Source organism: Hordeum vulgare, chromosome 2H, assembly GCF_904849725.1.
Source record: "Hordeum vulgare subsp. vulgare chromosome 2H, MorexV3_pseudomolecules_assembly, whole genome shotgun sequence".
Lineage (NCBI taxonomy): Eukaryota > Viridiplantae > Streptophyta > Magnoliopsida > Poales > Poaceae > Hordeum > Hordeum vulgare.
In genome coordinates, this window is record NC_058519.1 from 467,714,866 (window position 1) to 467,739,056 (window position 24,191).

The 24,191-nt window shown below is 43.7% G+C and overlaps 1 protein-coding gene across 4 annotated transcripts; it reads right to left on the reverse strand.

Annotated features, from left to right (window-relative positions):
- Positions 1-1,502: 1,502 nt before the first annotated feature.
- LOC123426686 lies at positions 1,503-22,599 on the reverse strand. 4 transcript variants are annotated; one of them, XM_045110553.1, is made up of 6 exons: positions 22,244-22,593; positions 22,065-22,147; positions 20,951-21,095; positions 19,989-20,765; positions 17,909-17,972; positions 1,503-1,817 (listed from the first exon to the last, which is right to left on the reverse strand). In XM_045110553.1, exons 1-6 carry the CDS (start codon positions 22,496-22,498, stop codon positions 1,765-1,767), a joined length of 1,377 nt encoding a protein of 458 aa, XP_044966488.1. In that variant the 5' UTR covers positions 22,499-22,593; the 3' UTR covers positions 1,503-1,764. The 4 variants fall into 4 exon arrangements, with proteins under 4 accessions (XP_044966488.1, XP_044966490.1, XP_044966487.1 ...); XM_045110555.1 differs by lacking the exon at positions 1,503-1,817 and adding an exon at positions 14,502-14,717 and having other exon boundaries at positions 22,244-22,596; XM_045110552.1 differs by lacking the exon at positions 1,503-1,817 and adding an exon at positions 14,744-15,253 and having other exon boundaries at positions 22,244-22,599.
- Positions 22,600-24,191: the final 1,592 nt, after the last annotated feature.

Consider the following 24,191-nt stretch of genomic DNA (forward strand, 5'->3'; position numbering starts at 1 on the left):
GGTTTGACCTGGCCCAGGCGTTGTTGACTGCTGACGCAGTGCTGACGCAGTAAATACTAATTATGTTTTAATATAAATCCAAGAAATTGCTAAAACTTGTAAAAATCACAGAAATTAAAATATAACTCGGATGAAAATAATTTATATATGAAAAAGTATCAGAAAAATCCAAGGAATCTGATTATGGCATTTCCATGCATGTTTGAAAAAGTTAACATCACCAAATTGGCAAAATGGTGAATAGGATAAATTTCATAATTAGTTTGGAGTTGGAAATTGATACTTATTTGATTTCCACCTCAATTGTTATGACCAAACATTGGTCAATGCAAATCAGTACCCCAAAATACTAACTCCTTACATGTTGGAACAATTTGTTAGGAGCATCAGGTCGAATCAATTATATGGGTACTTGGAAAGATACCTGGCTTGACGTGATGTTTGAATCCTAATTCAAACCAACTTCAACTTAAGAAATGATAGCCACATTAGCCCTGCCACCTTTCATTTCATGTCTTGAGCATGCATCATAGTGTTGCATTTCCGTGAAGTAATTGTTGTTCTTTCTTGTTTGTCGGTGTTGTTCCCCCTCGCAAAACGATGTTTCCGACGATGTGATTGTTGACATTGATGAAGACTCATTGCTATCTTCAGACGTATCAGGCAAGCAAACCCCCTTGAGCATATTGAAATAAACCCACTCCCTCGCTCCTGCTCTCTTTTACTGCATTAGGACAAACACGATTCAACTGTACATGTTATCGGTAGTTGAACCCATTCCTCTGCATGACCTGATTTTGTCACAGTAAATAGTTGAAACCACTTAGCATGAGTAGCAACTGCTTGAGCCTTGTTGTGCTTACTCAGACATGATTTGCTTCTAAGATTCCTCAACGTATGTTGGCATTTGTTTCTAAGATTCCTCAACGTATGTTGGCATTTGGTTCTCAAATGATACTACCATGTGCTCATTTGACCATACAAGACAACGATGCAATGAAAAAAAGCCAAGTAGGAGATAATTCAGGCTGACGCCAAAATATGCCAAGTCAATGTATCAACTTCAATTCATAGATTGATCAAATAGTAAAGCTATATTTTGTTAACAATTGCACGATCTTAATGCATATCCGACTGTATTTAGGCTTCTTCATTTACGCCTTGTTTGGATGTAGGAAAAACTGCTTGAAAATGAATTGGATTAGAATTCAAAATCCAAGATGAAAAGGAAATGGACTCCAATTTGAATTCTATTGTTTGGTTGTGCATGAAATTTACTACTGGAATCACAGGGTAGCACCCAATTCCAATTGCTGTTTGAATGTACAAACCATGGAATTGAATGTTTTTTGAGTTTTGACAATATAAATTTATGTACATGTATATGTATACTTGAATATTTATATATTATTTTGTACACATGATAACATAGAAATGTTCCGAATAAGGTCAAAACAATAACACAAGTATAAATAAATATGGCCTAAAAACATGAAACAAAATAGTTTTGAAGTGTCCAGAACACATCATGGATAATAATTTTGGTGGTTTCTGTGTCTGGTTTCTGTCTATTACACATAGCATAAATAGATAATTTATGTCTCTTACACATAGCACAAATAGACAGTTTGCAAACAACAAAATACATAGTGGTCCATACATCAACCAAACATGATAGCAACAATCAATCCAAGGTCAAGAGCCATGGCTTCCTTAACTCCTCAGATAGCGCCATGAGTGCTTCAAATAAATGCCCATTGCCGATCAATTTTCCATAAGCTCTGAACATATCACTATTGTGACATCCTCAGCTTTTGCTACAGTAATGTATGTAATTAAGCTACAGTAAACCATGAGATGAAGTTAATATTTTTGCTAAACAAGGTTTGATCACAATTGGATTCATATCTTGTTCCAAATTCCTATTGAAATTCAAAACTCAAATAATAAGCGGTTTAAATAGTTTTGCAAACATGAAAACTAATCCTAGCTGGGTTACAACTATTCATCTAGTATTTATAAAATTTAAACCAACATTTTATAAAGTACTTTAGTACCACAAAACAATTATAACAGAGGCCAAAGCAATTAATTAAATGCCTTTTGAATTATGAAAATTCTTAAACTTTTGAAATGGTCCCCAAACTTTTTTGTGCCATTGCCTAATATTGTTGTATGATTATGGGTGAGGTCACTTATTTTTCATAAGTCAAATAGTGCTAAAAAAATTACAAACAGAAATTAACTAAATTCTAACAATAGAGATTTAAACAAAAAAGAAAAAAAACTCCCCTGGGCGTTAGCCCACTAGGCCTCTGGGCAGGCCCAGCCTACACTTCCACTTATCCCCTTCCTCTCGTAACAGTGCAAGGAGGCAGGGGCGTGGCAGCCATCAACGGTGCCATGGCCGTGGTGGCAGCCATCCACACACCCCGGCACCCTAGAAGAGGCCCTCGACCCCCCCCCCCCTCGAAACCCTAGCACCCCGGCTTCGACCCCCCCCCCTTCCTACTTGCCTCTGCCTCGTAGTGGAAAGGTGCCCGACGCGGGCGTCGCCGTCGTCGCCGACCCGCGAGCTCCGGTCCACCCCCGGCCTCCCTGACCTCGTCATCGTGCTCGTAGTGAGCCACTCGACCGATTCCCCCCGTTCTCCACTTCGATTCGTCGTCGTAGCTGTTGTGCCCAAACTCGTCCGAAACGTACGAGTACGTGTGTGCGCGCGTGCTGATGCTTGTTGCCATGGCCGCCACTACCTGACGCTCGCCGCGCCGTGCTGAGCTGCCCCCGGGCGCGCTCGTGTGGCCGCGCCCCTGTTGCCTGCTCCTTTGTGCTCGCGAGCTGCTGGCTGCTACTGCTCCTCCAAGCTACTGGCTGTTGCTGCTTATACTGCTGCCGCTCTTTGCTGTTCTAGTGATGTCGCTCCGACGAACCACTTGCAAGCCAGCGTGTGCGGCTGTCCGTCTGTCCGCCGCCGCCCGTTTGCTACTGCTAGTACTGTTGTCGTGTGCTGTTGCGCTGCGGTCTGCTGCTACCACTGTCATTGCCGCTTGCCGTAGCTGCTTCTTGCAGTAGCTATTGTTTGCTTGCACGTGTTGCTCCCATCTGATGCTACTCTCAAATGTTGCTGCTACGTTGCTACTTTCTGGCCATGGCTATCGTGGCCTTGTGACTGGCCATGGCACAACCGTGACATGGTAAGCACTGCTAGTGGTCGGCTCGATTAGTAGGTCTAATTAGATTATATTTATTTAGGGATTAATTAGTCTAGGCCTATTTCATGTGGACCACTCATTGTGATTTGATCCATTTTTAATTTATGTGCCTATTACGTGTGGGCCACATATCCTCTCTTGACTAGTCAATTTGACTTGGTCAATCCAACCCCAATGGCCCCACTGTCATACACACACGTTAGAGTAACACCAGGTAACAAAAGTTTATTGTTTTTTTAATTTTCGATCAAAAGAATTCTAGAAATTCAGAAAATCATTTAAACTTTGAAAAATCATATAAGAAAAAAACGTAAGTCGGATGAAAATAATTTATATATGAAAGTTGCTTAGAAAATCCAATGAATCCGAAAACGTTGTCCGTTCATCTGTAACATACCTCTAGCATGATGAATATGGATATTTTGCATTAGGGTCATCTGCTCGGTAATAGCTAAAGACCGGGAAATATCGTGAGATATTTTCCCGCTTCGTCTATAACGTTTAGTACTGCGTTAGGTCAACCCTAGCGCGGTGTATTACCTTGTCATGCTCTATGGTGTGTTTGCTTGCTCTCTTATTTATTGTGTTTCCCCTTCGTTATTTTCCTTTCCGGTAGACCTTGAGATTGATGCTGATCCGGTGATCGACTACTTCAACATCGAAGATTTGTATCTGTGTGCAGAGCAACAAGGCAAGCAAACCCCCCTTGATCATTCCTATATCGCCTATGTCTTTCTTCCTACTGCTTGCATTAGTATTTTGCTACTGTTGTAGTTAGCTCCTATATCTGATGCATAGCCTGTTTTTGATGAACTGCTACTTTCAGTCATGTACCCTTAACCTGCTTAGTATAGGTGGAGCAGTCATCCCCTCTGACCCCGTAGTTCAGTTGCCCCGCTTGTTTTCAAATCTCGATCCCTGATCGACGAGCCAGACCCGACACAGCACATACACCCCCCTTAGTTGTACGACGCTACAGGGATACTATCGGGTACCAAGGGTGACACCTCACTAAGTACTCCAGATGATATCTCTGTAATATAGGGTCGTGGTTATCGAGGGTGATTCCTCTTTCACCATTCCCGACGATGCCTCTGTCGTACAACCCCTCAAGTGTGGGACCCCCGAGGGTGATTCCTCTAAGCCCACCTTGATGGATACATCGTTCGGAATCCAACGAGGGTGATACCTCGGATTCCCCCCGATGTTACAACCACACAGTTACTCGACCATGTTACTGGGATCTTTGGTGATTAGTTGTAAGACGGGTGGATTCCCGTGAGACTGTGTTGTTGGCCTACTGAAAATGTTAATGGATTTGGGTATTTGATCTGGGTTGGTCGGAGACCTTTTTGCATTAACCGGCTACGCGAGAAGAATTATGGGTACTCGGCGTCGCGGTATCAGCTGAAGCTTTTCAGATGTCAGCAAATGTAGCGGCGCGCGCCCGAGTGGTCCCGAGATGCATCGCTCTTGTGATTAAGGGATGCTAGGACTGACGTCGGCCGCCCACGCCACGTGCAGGAGCGCGAAGGGGAACTGGGCCCACGAACCCTTTGTGCTTAGGAGTTAGACCGGCGGGCTGGCCTCTCTGATTAGTCTTAGGTGGGGCTGCGACGTGTCGATATTCCGAGGCCGGGCAGGACCCAGAAAAGTATGTCCGGCCATAGTGTTATCGAGCGTGACGGGACATGTGGTGCACCCCTGCAGGGATGAAAATTAACTATTCGAATAGTCGTGTCCACGGTTACAGGACGACTTGGAGTTGTGCCCCGATCTTATACAACTACAATGGTTACTTATCTGGATTTAGTTGCCTCGGGATTGCTTCCTCGCAGGGAGTCGAGGGAGGATCTCTAGGCGTGACCTCACTTTAATAATGCTGCAACAATATGACTATTATTTGTGTTACACCTGTTCTACTCTCGTCTTTTGCTGCAAGACCCTGAAGATGCTAGTCTTCGATAGGACTAGGCCTTCTCTCTATTCTTGCATTGTTGCAGCCAGTCCACATATAAAACCCCTTTGATACTGGTGCATATTTAGCATAGTTCTGATGTAAGTCTTGCAAGAACTTTGGATGAGTACTCACCGCTGCTTTGCTCCCCCCTGTTGTCCCCTCGATCCGTGCTGCAACCAGATGTTGGAGCCCAGGAGTGGAGATTCCTACCGACGCATGCCATCCCGATGATGTCTTCTTCGTGGAGGCCGCTGAAGCCCAGGAGTAGTTTAGGAGGTTCCCAGGCAGGAGGCCTCGCCTCGTTCAATCGTGTTTTCTTTTGTGCTAGCCTTCTCTAAGGCACCCCATGTTTTATGTCTGTACTCAGATATTGTTGCTTCCGCTGACTCATGTTTTTATCGAGCTTTTGTATTCTAGCCCTCGAGGCCCCTGGCTTGTAATATGAAGCTTGTATTATTTTATTTGTGTCTAGAGTTGTGTTGTGATATCTTCCCGTGGGTCCTTGGGTTTGATCGTACGCATTTGCGTGTATGATTAGCGTACGATTAAACCGAGGGTGTCACAAGTTGGTATCTGAGCCGACTGACTGTAGGTAGGCCTATTTCCAACTCCTTGGCCGAAGTTGAGTCTACTGTTTGAAAAACTTTACTAACACTGATGTTGTGGCTTACAGGCCCACATCTCAATTGGCTGGTATTAATATCTTTTACTCATTTCCTATACTCTGGGCTCTACTCTCTTTTCTCTTTCGGGTTAAAGATTTTGCTAACTCTAACTCTAGGATCTCGTAAATACTTCCTCCCAGAGAGCCTCGTATTCGAGACGATGGCTTGATCCGTCAGAAGACTCCGATGATACTCTCTGATGTTTCTCTCGACAACATGTGCCCATCGCTCTTGCGATTTCCCTTCCTCCGTCGACCTCTATGGATGACGACATACAAATGTCGTCCATACTTTCTTTTCCAATTGCTCTTGTTTTTACGAGATGCAACGGATTATCTTATCAGGGATTCGTCCATCATTAGTTGTCATGGGTTTCGAAAGTTCTTCGAATTACTATTTGATCTTTCGGAATTCCCACTAACCTATTGCTTTTGACCTTTCTCACCTGCTTGTGTTATGGTTAAATCCATATGTCTAGCCGCATTCATTAAATTCCTTTGTGAATTTCCTCTGATCTTATCGATTCTACCTTTGTGTGAATACGCACAATCATCTGTTGATATTCATAAATTATCTACCGGCTCAGACGTCCTTCCAGACAGAGTTGTTTTCTCGACAAATCAACTGTGGTGGTTGTCCATCTAAATCCATTTAGCTTACTTGTATTTGATCGGAGCATCTGATTATGATACACCAACCTGGAAATCCTAATTCCTTTGGTAATTAAGTATCAATATTTTTCAGATGTTCTATAACCTGATGCATTGCATCCCATCTCCCTCTGATTGAGTACCGACACTCACATGAGGTCCTTTGTGGATTGCCAGACCCATTGTTGGGTTATTATCCGACGCCATCCTTTGCACTCAAAAAATTCTTGTGATATTGTTCCCGTGATACATAATGCCATTGGTAAATTGTGTCTTCTCCCTCTGATAAATTCTATCCTATACTTTTGTCGACCATGCGCTGTTGTCAAGCATGTGTTAATTACTCTTGAAGTTTGTGGTATATGTTCCTAAGATGTCCCGATGGGTTGAACCTAAGCCTTCCTAAATCAATATGACTCGAAAGGTTTTCACGAGTCTTGCTCTTCTGGTGTTTTGCCGGATATTCTTTCGAAATTACAACCTGATTAAAGACGAGGAATAAATGGCAGGTGATGCATTGATGAAGTGGGAGTCGACCTTGAACTTTGTATTCATGCCCATGAAAACGACGTTGATCCTATCATAGAAACTCCTAGTATCAATAATCATTCATTCTGTGGTTTAATCTGGCATATGTGGTCATGTCCTCTGCAACCGTGGTTCTGACCATGTTGTCCTACCTTGATTTCATTCTCAAGCGAGTTATAGTACTTGTCTTCTTCAGATCAACACATCGGCCCAAGCCTTAATGTTGATCTACCTTCGAGTATTATCCCTCGTATCTCGAGGATATCACGGAGCTATATAACTTCTTGTGAGCTCCTCATCAACTATGATATTTTCATTAATTCCAGTTTCCTCGTGTTTGAGTTGTTGGACAAGCGAGTACATTGATAACTGAATCGAGTACGCATGGCGATCCAACAACTCTTAGTAATCTTCCTTGTTTACGAGTTTGTACTCGATCCTGTCATTCTAAGTTGTTAAGCTACATCTGTGTTGATGTTTGTTTCCGGTTTCCTCCGTCTCGATAGAGTTCCGCAAGCGTGTCAGAATGTGAGGACCCGTTTGACCACGTTGGTTCGCCGACTTCTCGGAGTCATTCTTCTTCCAAGCGGGATCTCAGGCAAGATGATCATTTCCCGAGATACCATTACTATCATTGCCATGCTAGTTTTACCACTTCTATCGTTTATGTCTCGTTGCCTACCACATGTTAAAATATCAGCCTCTCAATCATGCCATGATAACCTTCAACCTGTTCGACCTAGCAAACCACTGATTGGCTACGTTACCGCTTGCTTAACCCTGTGTTAGAGTTGCTAGTTGCAGGTGCAGTTGCTTCCATGTGATAACATGGGTTCCTTGTCATATCACCCTATTAAATGCTATTTAATTTAATGCACCTATATACTTGGTAAAAGGTGGAAGGCTCGGCCTTTCTAGCCTGGTGTTTTGTTCCACCTTTGCCCCCTTAGTTTCGGCTACCGGTGTTATGTTCCATAATTGAGCGCTCCTAACACGATCGGGGTTGTTATAGGGACCCCCTTGATAATTCGTTTTAGATTAAGGCTGGTCTGGCAAGGCCCAACTTTGGTACTACATTTGCCTAATAACCTAATAATAATGCATAGGGACCTGCCGGCACCCGAGGAAATTTAATCAACCCCCGGGCCAGTGCTCATCATGAGTGTTGGTCCAAATTGGCAGACTACGGGGCCACCGCGAGGCAACCCGAGGTTTGGTTCTCCTAGTGTGACCCATCCGTCGTGTCCTGAGAACGAGGTACGCGACTCCTATCGGGATCGTCGACACGTCGGGTGGCCTTGCTGGATTAGTTTTACCTTTGACGAGATATCTTGTGTATCGGGATTCCGGTGATGCTTTGGGTAATCTCAGAGTTAAGGTTTTCCATTAGGGAATCCGACGAGATCTCGAGCTTCGTGGTTGAGGATTTCTATGCGGCTTGTGGTAATTTGTGATGGACTAGTTGGAGCACCCCTGCAGGGTTAAATCTTTCGGAAAGTCATGTCCGCGGTTATGTGGCAACGTGGAAGCTTTGTTTAACACTGGTTCTAGATAACTTGAAGTTAACTTAACTAAAACATGCAACTGTGTGCGTAACCGTGACTGTCTCTTTCGTGAGTTCCTTCCTCGATCGAGGACACAGTGGGATTATGTCTGACGTAGGTAGGTGTTCAGGATCATTCATTTGATCATCAGTAGTCACGTCCATTATGCGTAGATCTTCCCCCTCTTATTCTTGTACTCGTAAGTTAGCCACCAAAAATATGCTTAGTCGCTGCTGCAACCTCACCACTTAAACCATGCCTCACCCATTAAGCTTTGCTAGTCTTGGTACCTTTGGAAATGAGATTGCCGAGTCTCCTATGGCTCACAAATTACTACAACACCAGTTGCAGGTACAGGTAAAGGTTACCTGACGCGAGCGCGTTGATTGTTCATTTGGAGTTGCTTCTTCTTCTTCTTCCTCATCGATTTAGGATGGGTTCCAGGCCGGCAGCCTGGGATAGCAAGGATGGACGTCGTTCTTCTTTTGTCGTTTGTTTTCGTCCATAGTCGGACCCTGCTCTTATTCTTGATGAATATGTAATGTACTGATGTGACTCTGATGTAGCTTGTGGCGAGTGTAAGCCAACTCTATATATATCTCTTCTTTTCAGTACATGTATTTGTAACGATATCCATTCTTGCGACTAGACAAGATGCGCTTCTATCCCTGACGAGGCCTTCGTGCCAAATTGAGGATAGGGTCGCATCTTGGGCGTGACAGTGGTACTTCAAATTTCAACAGGAACATTGGAAGCGCGATGCTAAATTGTTCCTGATCAATTATCCAAACCGCACGGTATGGATAAACATGATGATTTTTCTTGCCTCTTTATCTAAATGGTTAAGTACTTGATGACATATCATGTATACCATACTCTATGTTCTCCTCGGGAATGGTATACTTTAAATTCTTGTGTGTGTGCATACATTCTCATTCTCATTGGTATGTTTGACCTTTCTTGTGGCATAACTTATCTAAGCAGTGTTAATTCCCTGCTTAGGTAAAAATCTCGGTATACAACTCTGTCGGTAAGACCCTATTGCTATTGTAGATAACATTCCGGTAGCCGCCGGTGGACGAGAACTTTGCCTTTTGGTCCGCCTCGTGTCAACGAGCAGGAAAATGGTTCTATTCGTCCCCCGCCCTTGGTACCGATGTTGTTCCAACATAACTGACAGGTTATCCTCTGACATGTCTTGCTACCAAGACCGTATAATATGTCACCCCTCTACTTACTACCGGCCCACATGGTGGACCCATAACCCAAAGTTTCACAGGATTGAAACCTGACTCTCCTATACATCTTTGGACCCCAAAGAATCCTTTACACTTGGCTTCATATGGAATTCCGGAGCCACCATTCAATGGACCAATCGCTCTTCGGTCCGGATATTATTCAACATGCCAAAGATGAAGTCCGCATATTCATGAGAATCTGAAGGCTGCTCAGTCTCGTCAGAAGAGTCAGTATGACCGTCATCATCAAGATATGGTCTATCAACCTGGCGAAAAGGCTTATCTTCGTGTCACACCAATGAGAGGTGCACATCGTTTTGGGATCAAGGGCAAGTTAGCTCCTCGCTATATTGGTCCTTTCACTGTTCTCGAAGGGCGTGAAAGAGTGGCTTATCAATTGAAACTGCCGGCGAACCTTTCTCAGGTTCACGATGTCTTCCATGTTTCTCAGCTCCGCCGCTGCTTCAAGGATCCTATTTGAGCAGTGGATCATGATATGCTTGAGCTGCAACAAGACCTCTCTTATAAAGAGCATCCGGTCCGCATTCTCGACCAAGCTGAACGTAGGACTCGTCGCAAAGTCACCAAGTTCCTTAAAGTGCAATGGTCAAATCATTTTGAAGATGAAGCCACTCGAGAATGGGAGGATCATCTTCGGGATGAATACCCCGAGCTCTTTCCTTCTAACTCTTAATTCTCGGGACGAGAATTCTTATTAGTAGGAGAGAGTTGTGACATCCTCAGCTTTTGCTATAGTAATGTATGTAATTAAACTACAGTAAACCATGAGATGAAGTTAATACTTTTGCTAAACAAGGTTTGATCACAATTGGATTCATATCTTGTTCCAAATTCCTATTGAAATTCAAAACTCAAATAATAATCCGTTTAAATAGTTTTGCAAACATGAAAACTAAAATCCTAGCTGGGTTACAACTATTCATCTAGTATTTATAAAATTTAAACCAACATTTTATAAAGTACTTTAGTACCTCAAAACAACTATAACAAAGGCCAAAACAATTAATTAAATGCCTTTTGAATTATGAAAATTCTTAAACTTTTGAAATGGCCCCAAACTTTTTTGTGCCATTGCCTAATATTGTTGTATGATTATGGGCGAGGTCACTTATTTTTCATAAGTCAAATAGTGCTAAAAAATTACAAACAGAAATTAACTAAATTCTAACAATAGAGATTTAAATAAAAAAGAAAAAAAACCTCCCCTGGGCGTTAGCCCACTAGGCCTCTAGGCAGGCCCAGCCTACACTCCCACTTATCCCCTTCCTCTCGTTACAGTGCAGGAGGCAGGGGCGTGGCGGCCATCAACGGTGCCATGGCCGTGGTGGCAGCCATCCACACCCCCAGCACCCTAGAAGAGGCCCTCGACCCCCCCTCGAAACCCTAGCACCCCGGCATCGACCCCCCCCCTTTCCTACTTGCCTCTGCCTCGTAGTGGAAAGGTGCCCGACGCGGGCGTCGCCGTCACCGCCGACCCGCAAGCTCCGGTCCACCCCCGGCCTCCCCGACCTCGTCATCGCGCTCGTAGTGAGCCACTCGACCGATTCCCCCCGTTCTCCACTTCGATTCGTCATAGCTGTTGTCCCCAAACTCGTCCGAAACGTACGCGTACGTGTGTGCGCGCGTGTTGATGCTTGTTGCCATGGCTGCCACTACCTGACGCTCGTCGCGCCGTGCTCAGCTGCGCCCGGGCGCGCTCGCGTTCGCGTGGCCGCGCCCCTGTTGCCTGCTCCTTTGTGCTCGCGAGCTGCTGGCTGCTACTGCTCCTCCAAGCTACTGGCTGCTGCTGCTTATACTGCTGCCGCTCTTTGATGTTCTAGTGATGCCGCTCCGACGGACCACTTGCAAGCCAGCGTGTGCGGCTGTCCGTCTGTCCGCCGCCGCTCGCTGCCGCCCGTTTGCTACTGCTAGTACTGTTGCCGTGTGTTGTTGCGCTGCTGTCTGCTGGTACCATTGTCGTTGCCCCGCTTGCCGTAGCTGCTTCTTGCGGTAGCTGAAGTTTGCTTGCACGTGTTGCTCCCATCTGATGCTACTCTCAAATGTTGCTGCTACGTTGCTACTTCTGGCCATGGCTATCGTGGCCTTGTGCTTGGCCATGGCACAACCATGACATGGTAAGCACTGCTAGTGGCCGGCTCGATTAGTAGGTCTAATTAGATTATGTTTATTTAGGGATTAATTAGTCTAGGCCTATTTCATGTGGACCACTCATTGTGATTTGATCCATTTTTAATTTATGTGCCTATTACGTGTGGGCCACATACCCTCTCTTGACTAGTCAATTTGACTTGGTCAATCCAACCCCAATGGCCCCACTGTCATACACACACGTTAGAGTAACACCAGGTAACAAAAGTTTATTGCTTTTTTTATTTTTGATCAAAAGAAATCTAGAAATTCAGAAAATCATTTAAACTTTGAAGAATCATATAAGAAAAAAACGTAAGTCGGATGAAAAAAATTTATATATGAAAGTTGCTTAGAAAATCCAATGAATCTGAATACGTTGTCCGTTCATCTGTAACATACCTCTAGCATGATGAATATGGATATTTTGCATTAGGGTCATCTGCTCGGTAATAGCTAAAGACCGGGAAATATCGTGAGATATTTTCCCGCTTCGTCTATAACGTTTAGTACTGCGTTAGGTCAACCCTAGCGCGGTGTATTACCTTGTCATGCTCTATGGTGTGTTTGCTTGCTCTCTTATTTATTGTGTTTCCCCTTCGTTATTTTCCTTTCCGGTAGACCCTGAGATTGATGTTGATCCGGTGATCGACTACTTCAACATCGAAGATTTGTATCTGTGTGCAGAGCAACAAGGCAAGCAAACCCCCCTTGATCATTCCTATATCGCCTATGTCTTTCTTTCTACTGCTTGCATTAGTATTTTGCTACTGTTGTAGTTAGCTCCTATATCTGATGCATAGCCTGTTTTTGATGAACTGCTACTTTCAGTCCTGTACCCTTAACCTGCTTAGTATAGGTGGAGCAGTCATCCCCTCTGACCCCGTAGTTCAGTTGCCCCGCTTGTTTTCAAATCTCGATCCCTGATCGACGAGCCAGACCCGACACAGCACATACACCCCCCTTAGTTGTACGACGCTACAGGGATACTATCGGGTACCGAGGGTGACACCTGGCTAAGTACTCCAGATGATATCTCTGTAGTATAGCTAGTCGGTCGTGGTTATCGAGGGTGATTCCTCTTTCACCATTCCCGACGATGCCTCTGTCGTACAACCCCTCAAGTGTGGGACCCCCGAGGGTGATTCCTCTAAGCCCACCTTGATGGATACATCGTTCGGAATCCAACAAGGGTGATACCTCGGATTCCCCCCGATGTTACAACCACACAGTTACTCGACCATGTTACTGGGATCTTTGGTGATTAGTTGTAAGACGGATGGATTCCCGTGAGATTGTGTTGTTGGCCTAATTAAAATGTTAATGGATTTGGGTATTTGATCTGGGTTGGTCGGAGACCTTTTTGCATTAACCGGCTACGCGAGAAGAATTATGGGTACTCGGCGTCGCGGTATCAGCTGAAGCTTTTCAGATGTCAGCAAATGTAGCGGCGCGCGCCCGAGTGGTCCCGAGATGCATCGCTCTTGTGATTAAGGGATGCTAGGACTGACGTCGGCCGCCCACGCCACGTGCAGGAGCGCGAAGGGGAACTGGGCCCACGAACCCTTTGTGCTTAGGAGTTAGACCGGCGGGCTGGCCTCTCTGATTAGTCTTAGGTGGGGCTGCGACGTGTCGATATTCCGAGGCCGGGCAGGACCCAGAAAAGTATGTCCGGCCATAGTGTTATCGAGCGTGACGGGACATGTGGTGCACCCCTGCAGGGATGAAAATTAACTATTCGAATAGTCGTGTCCACGGTTACAGGACGACTTGGAGTTGTGCCCCGATCTTATACAACTACAATGGTTACTTATCTGGAATTAGTTGCCTCGGGATTGCTTCCTCGCAGGGAGTCGAGGGAGGATCTCTAGGCGTGACCTCACTTTAATAATGCTGCAACAATATGACTATTATTTGTGTTACACCTGTTCTACTCTCGTCTTTTGCTGCAAGACCCTGAAGATGCTAGTCTTCAATAGGACTAGGCATTCTCTCTACTCTTGCATTGTTGCAGTCAGTCCACATATAAAAACCCTTCTTTGATACTGGTGCATATTTAGCATAGTTCTGATGTAAGTCTTGTGAGTACTTTGGATGAGTACTCACCGCTACTTTGCTCCCCCCCTGTTGTCCCCTCGATCCGTGTTGCGACCAGATGTTGGAGCCCAGGAGTGGAGATTCCTGCCGACGCATGCCATCCCGATGATGTCTTCTTCGTGGAGGCCGCTGAAGCCCAGGAGTAGTTTAGGAGTTTCCGAGGCAGTAGGCCTCGCCTCGTTCGATCGTGTTTTCTTTTGTGCTAGCCTTCTCTAAGGCATCCCATGTTTTATGTCTCTACTCAGATATTGTTGCTCCCGTTGACTCGTGTTTTTATCGAGCTTTTGTATTCTAGCCTCGAGGCCCCTGGCTTCTAATATGAAGCTTGTATTATTTTATTTGTGTCTAGAGTTGTGTTGTGATATTTTTCCGTAAGTCCTTGGGTTTGATCGTACGCATTTGCGTATATGATTAGCGTACGATTAAACCGAGGGCGTCACAACTATAATGCAAGTCCGGTTCCTTCTTTAGTGCATCCCAGATTTCAGATGGAGGAGTCAACTTTGGCATAGGAAGTGGCTCGGTTCAAAGCATCATCGAAAGACATCTTCATATTTCCCATCATGCACAAGATAGCATCCCCGGTGTGTTGCCTCTTCGGAGTCACCTCAGGAGATTCTTCAACGGCAGGTGTGTCACGTGGTTCTTGAACACATTCAGCTCATGTCCTAGCACCTGCACCGGTTACATGATCTTTTGAATATATGATACTAATAGACTTCCAATTGTGGACTACCTTATTCCTATAGGCACATGCTTCCTTGTTAGCCTACATAAAACACACAAATATGTCCTGGTCCTTTATGTCAGAGAAAGAACAAGTCCGCAAGATGGCCCATTTTTTCTGATATCTTGGTGTCTATTCATGTTCCAGTCATCCACAATATCCTCTTTCTTTTTCTTCTTTTGTTCTCCTCGGTAATGTAGGCAACCAACTCTTGTGGAGAGGAGGGAGCGGATCTACCAGAGTCGCCGCCGCCGGAGTAGCCGCCACGGGGGAGGTGCGCGGACGGGAGGGAGAGGAGGGAGCGGACGTTTCCGAGCCTTTCCAGGCTCGTGAGCTCCGAAAATTTTCACGAGCGGGGAGCGGGGGAGGTGCGCAGCTGACTCGTTAGGAATTGGGCCAATTTTCCCTAGCCCAAATCCTATACCACCCCAAACAGCTGAATCTGGGTTGGCAATTCCAGATTGGCAATTCCAAGCAGTTTTTTCTGCATCCAAACAAGGTGTTGGTGTAATTAACAATGCATCTTTTCTAGCCCAGCTTATAGACTTCCTTACGCTGTATATGCATACGTACATGCTTTATAAAATTTTGTATAACGATTAGTTCAACATAGAGGAAGAAAAAATGATCTCTTCAGTTAGTGCCAAGTTCGTATTATTTTTTATAAAATCTATGGCCCTCTTATCTCTTTTCTGAAATGTACCCCCTTATTTCGGTTCTACTAAGAGATGCATTGCTCTCCCCCTGCATTTCGTGTGTTTTTCTTCCTCGCTTTTGTTTAGTTGGTTGAAGATCTTTCTATTATTCCCTATAGAGAGACTAGCTGTTATGTGGTAGCTTGCCAATACACCATCATTCTGTTCTCCAATCCAGTTTTAAGACATGTGTTTTTATTTCTTCCAAGCAACATATCCTCTAAACTGCAGCCTCAACTAGGTTTCTCTCTAACAAATATACCCAGTAAACTTAGAAATGCGAGATACATGCATTTCTTTGTATTGAAAAGGTAGAGTTTATATTACAATCCTCCTAGGAGGGGCAATGCGATTTCGCCCTTCCAATTAAAATTTCTTTATAAAACCCTGTTTCCAAAATGATGTATTGACTTAGAATCTACGATGTTGTTAGATATTGATCAGTGAGTTGCTGCCCATGTATGATTCTGTGATATTCAAGAATCTGGAGGCTAATTAAATAGCATGAATGGTATTTACGTCCGAATAATTTGCCATTTAGCACCAACATTTATTTTAGATAGCCTCTCATGATGCATGTTAATCTTATGGCACCCTCTATTAATACCAGGAACTTGCACAACTCATTCTCCTTTGTATTTCTGCAGGTTGGTGTGAACCACAATGTACAATGTACATAATGTCATACCGAGGTACATTAAGATATAGTTCTTTTGTTGCTTCTCTATGCAATAACTTCGTTGCATTTGCGGATTTGGCTATGATAACCATTTGGCTGCAGTTTTTTCTATTTCTCTTCTACCTCGGTTCTGAGATAACCTGTGAGTAGTACAAAGCGAAGCTTTTTTTGCTCATTCTACCTGCTATATATAGTTGGGTCAATTATGATGCGAAACCTAGCAACTTTTATTGTGGGTCACTATAGGATAAGCAAATCAAAGAAAATTATGTGCCTTGAGCATCCAGGTTAGTACTCCCTCCGTCACAAAATAAGTGACTCAACTTTATACTAACTTTAGTACAAAGTTGAGTCACTTATTTTGGGACGGAGGGAACTTTATACTAACTTTAGTACAAAGTTGAGTCACTTATTTTGTGACGGAGGGAGCAGTATTTAGACTGTAAGAATTAGGTTTGATTTTGACTGATAATGCATATCTATTTATGTTGCTCATTCGTGCTATTTTTCACTACTAAGGGTTACAGGATGCAACAGATATTACTCAAAATATTGTGTATAGAGAAATCGTCAATGCAATTTTGTGAACTAAATTTGTATTCATCACAGGAAACAATGACATTGTTAGTTTTTCACTGCCAATAACGAGCCTAAAAGAGTGGTCCTTTGTATAAAGATTAATCCTTTCTATTTTCTAATTCACCTTTTCTGCTGTTTTCCTTCTTCTACATCTTGCTTCGTTCACTAATACAAATTTCCATCAGGATGGAGTATTATCTGTAAAGTATGTAAAGTACAAGGTCATGGGATCCATACAATCTGGACCATTCGTCCTTAACTCAAATCGAATATGTATCTCTAATTCAATGGTTCAGGAAGTTGTGGCACTAATCATGGTTGGTAGTACAGCTTTTCTTTTGACGAACAATGTCTGCTAAGACGAGGAGAACACAATTTGTACCCATGGATTTCGAGTCGCTCGACTAGTCACGACTAATCAATGAGTCGCAATAAAAAGGTCGACTCAACTTCGTGTCGACTCGAAAAGCGAGTCGCGACTAGTCGCACTCGTTCCGAGTCGCTACCCCTGAGCGACTCGCATGAGTCGGGACTCGAAAACCTTGTTTGTACCTTGATGGATTTGTGGACAAGCAAACAACTGGTACGTGTGATTAGCCAAGCATGCTATCTTCCCATTTAACGAAATTATCTTACTTTTGTTTTCTCGGTTTCCATCTATTTGTGTATGGTACTAATCATCATCAGAAGATAACCAAGTTTTAGATGGCTTGAGCTTGAACTTTTAAGACGGATTATATTTAGTCAACAAACGAACTATCGTCATTTGGCTACTGCAGTTTCGCAATCACTATGTTTACATAGTACCAGGGCAGCGGATATAACTTTTTCGGTTTAGAGTACAAAAAGATCGATACCCACTTATCTAGACTGAAGCATGATTTTTTAATGACAATCATTACCTGGGGCAAGAAAATATGAAGTGCATACAGGGAGTTAAGGAGGTTTTGCAACACTTAATGTCTTTACCATAACAAAGCATTAACACTCAACTATAACATTGTTTTAAGACATGCTTTCTAAAATTTGGAGGTGGCTTCACTTTGGTGCTATATATATTGTGTAAAACATGCATTGCACGTGGGTGATTACAAATAACTAGTAGCAGGCCTTTGTGATGTCATTGCAACCAAGTAATAGCAGAGAGATAAAAACTTGATGAAATTAATGCAAGTTACTTAATTACCTTTACGACCCGGACCATGTGATTGAAGCTTATCCAAAGCAGTGATTTGAGCAACTGAGGCACCCTACATAGTTACAATTTTACATGATTTAGCAAAGGTACATACAAAGTAAAAGGTCTTGAACAGCACATGATTGCTAGAGAACATCAAAGGAATAAGGGGCATAATTACACGACTATCACCATCAAATCATCATATGATAGTTAGAGGTTATAAGTGAAATGTTCAGAGTTCTACAGCGAGTATGCCACTCAAGTATAGTGTGGCAGCATTGTAATCAATGGGAGCAAAGGTGAAATATGACGGAACATTTCATATCTAGAAACAATTCATGCTCCAGGCCAGGACTATCACCATCAAATTATCATATGATAGTTAGAGGTTATAAGTGAAATGTTCAGAGTTCTACAGCGAGTATGCCACTCAACTATAGTGTGGCAGCATTGTAATCAATGGGAGCAAAGGTGAAATATGACTGAACATTTCATATCTAGAAACAATTCATGCTCCAGCCAGTTGCTCCAAAAGTACGAAACGTCTATGCTCCTTTGGAGTTTATGACGTGGGCAACAGAAGCAGGGGCAGGCCGCAATTATTTATTGCGTTTACTGGGTTTTGAACCCTGAACCTCTTGGTTGCAAGTTTATGAACCTAACCAGTTCACCCATCAGTTCGAACTGATGGAGAGAGGCGGGCAATATATTTCAATACTCACCCTCACGTCTAGGCTTATTAAAGGGCTGTTTGGTTCTACAGTTAGCAATGACACACTTCGCCACACAATGTTGCCCTACTTGCCTAAGGTTAGTTCTTCAAAGTGGGAGCCACAAGGCAACGGTAGGGAAGCCCTTTTCTGGGAGGATCGATGGATCGACGGACGCTCCATCTGTGAGATCGCCCCGCTCCTATACGCGTGCATCCCAAAGCGCCGGCACAAGATCAGGACGGTCGCGGAGGGGCTACAGGCCAACCGCTGGGCGCATGACATCCAAGGCACGGTAGGCCTCCACAAGATCGGGTAGTATCTCCAGCTTTGGCACATGATCGACGGCACAACCCTCTCTCCGAAGCCAGATCGCCTCATATGGAGATGGAGCACAAACGGCGCCTACTCTGCCAAATCTGCTTACAATGCCACCTTCGCCGGCTCCACTACTTGCCCCACCTGGAAGCTCACATGGAAGAACTGGGCGCCTCCACGCGTCCGCTTCTTCCACTGGCTTGCCCACCTCGACCGATGTTGGACCGTAGACCGGCTTGCCCGCCGAGGGCTGCAACACCCTGCGTGATGCCCCCTCTATGACCAGGCACCTGAGACCATGCACCACCTCATCCTCGCCTGCCCCTTTACCTGACAGATCTGGCATGCGGCACTGCACGCGCGGGTGCTCACTAGGCACGCGCGGGTGCTCTAGGGCTTGGAGCCATCATCCCCCCAACATGGGATGTTCACTGAATTTTATGTTTCGGAACCTGTAATAGCCTCCTAGGAGGATTGTAACAGCTCTCTCTCTTTTCAATGCAATGAAACGCAAAATCTCTTGCGTTTTCTCGAAAAAAAAACTTGGTAAGCCTAAGGGAACCTTGCCACACTTTTCGAGTGTATTTGATGTGGGACCCTGGTGTGAGTTGCCGAAGTTGTGGCTTGAACCAAACACCCACCTAAGTTGGTCAAACTTGCCTATCCTTAGGTGTGGCAACCTTTGGCAAACTTAGTCTCAAACCAAACAGCCCCTTAGTCCTTAGACGTGGGATCAATGTAGGACACAGAATCTTTTTATTTTAATACTGCGTTGGCAGGGTCTTCAACTTGAGACCTCTTGGCTCGGATACCATACTGAACTGCATGCACCAACCAGTTCACCCAAAAGCTCAAGCTGATGGGGAAAGATAGGCTATGCATTTATACATTAAGAAATATGATTAGAATGCTACATGATGATTTGTTTAGAAGAGGATTAATCACAGGATGTAGCATGTATCATGGGGTCAAAACTGCACCCCTGTCATAATTGATTTTCATTATTAAGTTAACTGTTTCTCATTGTGTTTTCTTCCAAGGTGTGAAATTCAACCTACCTTTTTGCGACTAGTCGGACCGGCAGGTGGTGCTGTCTCTTCATTTGGTATCACCTTCATACTCAATGCTTCGTGCTGCATTGCCTTCCTCTTGGAGTACCCCCTCTTCGATGAAGCACCATCAGACATTTCGTACACTTTGCCACTCCGTAGTTTTTTTGGACACTGAACACTTCCATGCTCCGTACTCACCACTTTATTTAGTACTTCTAACACATGTTCTGTTCCGGGACACACTGAGTTGTTGCCCAACTTGGAAGGTCCATGTTCTTCTTCTATTTTATCTATATCATTACTAACTAAAGCAGAGTCCACAGAGTGACTAACAATCCTCTTCCCACTTGCATCTGTCTGTGTATCTTCATGTGAATTATCTGCTCTAGATGCTTGACCATTACATGTGTCTCCAGGTCCAGGATCTTCAAAAGATTCATCAGGCATACCAACCCTATCATTACATAATCCCTCAGATGCAGCCATGTTACTCATTGAGTTATCATAATCACCACTATTGCCAAAAGGTTCCTGAACTCTTGGTTTTACATAGTTTGGAAGCCCAGGTCCATCTGCATTACCAGTAGATTCTTTAGATGTTCTGAAATCAAACCCTGGCAAAGTATGTTCCAATGAATTGGCAAAGCTGCCGCACAAGAACTCCTCTACAGAATATTCAGTTGATTTTTCTGGAGATAGCGTGTGTTCATTCGCCTGTTTCATGTTAGAATTAACATATTTCTCCCATTGAATAGGAAAACCAAGCCTGAACTGATTCGAAACCTGCATAAATTCAATGTGGTTAGATGATAAAAGCTTGACCATATGTTAAGGTGCCGTCCAAAAATGAAATTGACAGGGATAAACAAGACGGATCAAGGGAACTATTTAAGTATGCAAAACTACGAACAATCATTTTGGTAACAAAAAATCTAGAAGAAACTGATGTATGAAGAAAGAAAGCAAACCTCAGAAGGAAATCCATTGCAATCCATCTTTTTGATGTTTAATGGACCCCTAGTTAATACAAATCTGTGATCTGCAGTCTCAAGAGTACCTTCAGCATGCCGCACTGTAATGGGACTAGAAATGAATAGTCGAACTGATCGTTTCCTGTTAGCGAAATGAATATGTTAATGTTATGAGGTGTCGAGAAAACCGTTTGTTAACAAGCTAACAGATGGTGTAACACTGTACAAATTTTAAATGCTACCAGTACTGGTGCATAGAGCAAATAATACAACGAGGCAGAATTTCCTATTCATGGAGATACAGTCACATAAACCAGCATATAAGTTAAAGTGATGTTTTGACCCACGATCAAAAATACAATCAAGGTTTATGGTTTCGTCTGCACTAGAAATATGAAATTTTAACACAAAACAATGAGAAGCGACATTCCAAAGAAACATAATCATGTTCACAGTTTATCTTCCCATTGATGTTGATGTAACACTATGTAACATATCATCAGCACAATTTAACGGAGTTACATCAGTGGTAAGGTATTTATTTTTAAAATAGGCAAATGAGCTGCTTAAACCAGGTACCTGAGAATCTTATGTTTCCCATCAACTATTTACTACCATTGCTCCCGTCTTCTTTTGCATATGTCGGTTTTAGAAATCAGACTAATCTCCAAAACAAACCTTTAAGAACTGCTGATGGTAAAGATCAAGTTGGAGATGGCGCCAACAAGGTTTATGATGTATATACCTTTTCTTCAGTCTACTCATGGTGGAACCAGTTTACAGTATCAGTACGAGTTTATGCCCACTCAAATCATAGAGAAATTTAAAAATTACACATTGTTCCTACTTAAACTTTGTTAGTTTTTGTAAAAAAAAACGTCTATTTCATTTAGCAAAAGCATAGCCGTTGACTGAAAGCAAACTGTACACTCACGCCCAAATTTGCAGGATGCAGCAATAGATTTTGGGTCCAGATAACAATGTCAGTATTGCTGAAACCTGAGCGCAGCAACAAACTTGAGGCGTAGGAAATCCAAACAGAATGAGATGTAAAGCACAAGCTAATTCAACTTCTGTCTACTAGCAACCAAATTACAGCGAGGGAAGCAACCTCCGAAAAATCGGGTCGATGTACCCGGTAACACAGATCTTGCCGCCTTGACCCCTCAGCAGCCACCAGTCAATGAGGGTCACCTAACAGAAAGAGGAAAAGAAGCAGGGGAAGACGTCAAGCCCAGTGCTTACCAGGACGGACGCGAAGTGAAAGGAAGAGGGGAAGTGCGAACGTACGCATCTCTGCAAGGTGGCATGGTGGACGGGGCGGGCAGGAGCCGCTGTCCCGTGGATGGAGGCACTCGCGGAGGCCGTCGGTGGAGCAGGAGCCGCCGTCCCGTGGGTGGACGCACTCACGGAGGCCAGCGGTGGAGCAGGAGCCGCCGTCCCGTGGGTGGACGCACTCACGGAGGCTGGCGGTGGAGCAGGAGCCGCCGTCCCGTGGGTTGAGGGGCCTGGTTCGGGTTGGGACGCCATGCTCCGAGTTCTCATTTGAGAGACTCCGGTGGTGGTGGTCCTTGGCGGCAGGGGGAACCTAGAGGCGGCGGGGTGAGGGCACGAGGAGATTATTTCGGCGGCCTTGCTTCACGCGGTTTATAGCCGACTCTCCTCACTGAGCTAGGAGGATGTGATCCTAAAAAAAAACGAGGATGTTTGCATAGATTTTGTTTTTTTTTATTTTTATTTTTAGGGGGCGGGTGGACAACAGCTAGCTACGTTTTGTCTAGGGCTGGGCGTTCGGTTTATATAGTTAATACGGTTCAGTTTATTGAGTTTTTATAATTTTATTTTTGAAGAAACAAAAACCGAAATAATCACTTAAAATTTAGAAACCGAACCATATTAACCATAATATATCGGTTCGGTTTGTTCGGTTAACCAAAAATCTGAAATTCATGCACTTGTCAGTATAAGTGTAATACTCAAGAGCACTAATTTAGATTGTATAATATGAAAATAATAATCACAATATCTAGCAACCTTAAGAGCATTCTATGGTTTATTCGTTCAATCAAACTAGTAAAAATAATTAAGTAAAAAATAACATGAAGCGTGAAATGTATTATGTGCGGAGAAATACGTGATGCCTTCAAACTGTTACATTTTTAGAAGCAAGGTATTATATGGGGTATCCTACATATCGGTTTGTTCGGTTTATTCGGTTTCTCGACATTGAAAACCGAACAAAAACAAAACACCAAACAACCTTAAAATTTCCCACCGAACCAAAAATCAAACACCAAAAAAACCGAGAAATCGGTTAATACGGTTCAGTTTGGTTCGGTTTTTCGGTTTTCGGTTTTATAGTGCCCACCCCTAGTTTTGTCTATGGTCTCAATCACCTGACGTGGATGTGATGTCACCTTTTTTGTCTAACCCATTTGTTCCTTGTCGAGCCTATTTATGACCCAGCCCGTTTTCTCTTAGTCCTAAAAACTTCCTTTCCTATCTGGGTTGGCTGCCTTTTTCTTTCCTATATCTGGGCCTCTTGCCTTTCTCTTTCCTGTCTTCCTCCTATTGTCACGTGACCCGAAGAGAAAAACTTTCATCCCTCTCCTGTCCATCCCCTGTCGCCAGTCACCCTCCTGCCCATCCCCAACCCTACCGCCAGCCATCCTCCTTCCCATCACTGGCCAAGAACAAATTCTAGATCTATGGTCTCATTCAGCTAAAACAAAACTTGGGGAAGATTCAGCAAAACCAACATAAGAAATGTGTGCGCCATAGATCCAGATGGGGAAGCTGAGCAAAGGACTCAGAGAACTCATCAAGGTAACCTACTTTGATTTCTTTTGTCAATTGTTTCCTTGGGGATTTCAATTTGTCTTATTCCAATTTTTGTCTCGAGTTGTTGATCCAAAAAAGGTTATAACCTGTAGAATAAGAAAAGAAAAACTCTCTGATCAAATTTTGTCTCTGACAATGCAGCTATAATTACTACTTATGGAGGCTGCCTGCTTGACAATCAGGTTAGATATGAGACATGGTGTAGATAGAAAACAAATTACAGTTTTCACTTAAAAGGCAGTGCATTTTCGTTGCCTTGAAAAAACAAAATTGCTGACAAAAAATTGTTTGTTATGCAGCTAGGTACACTTACTTGAAACTGGAAAGAAAATGTTGTTTGTTTGCAGGCGCCGTTGTACAGCAACCAACATTGTGGTTTTCCATGTGCTCAGTCGAG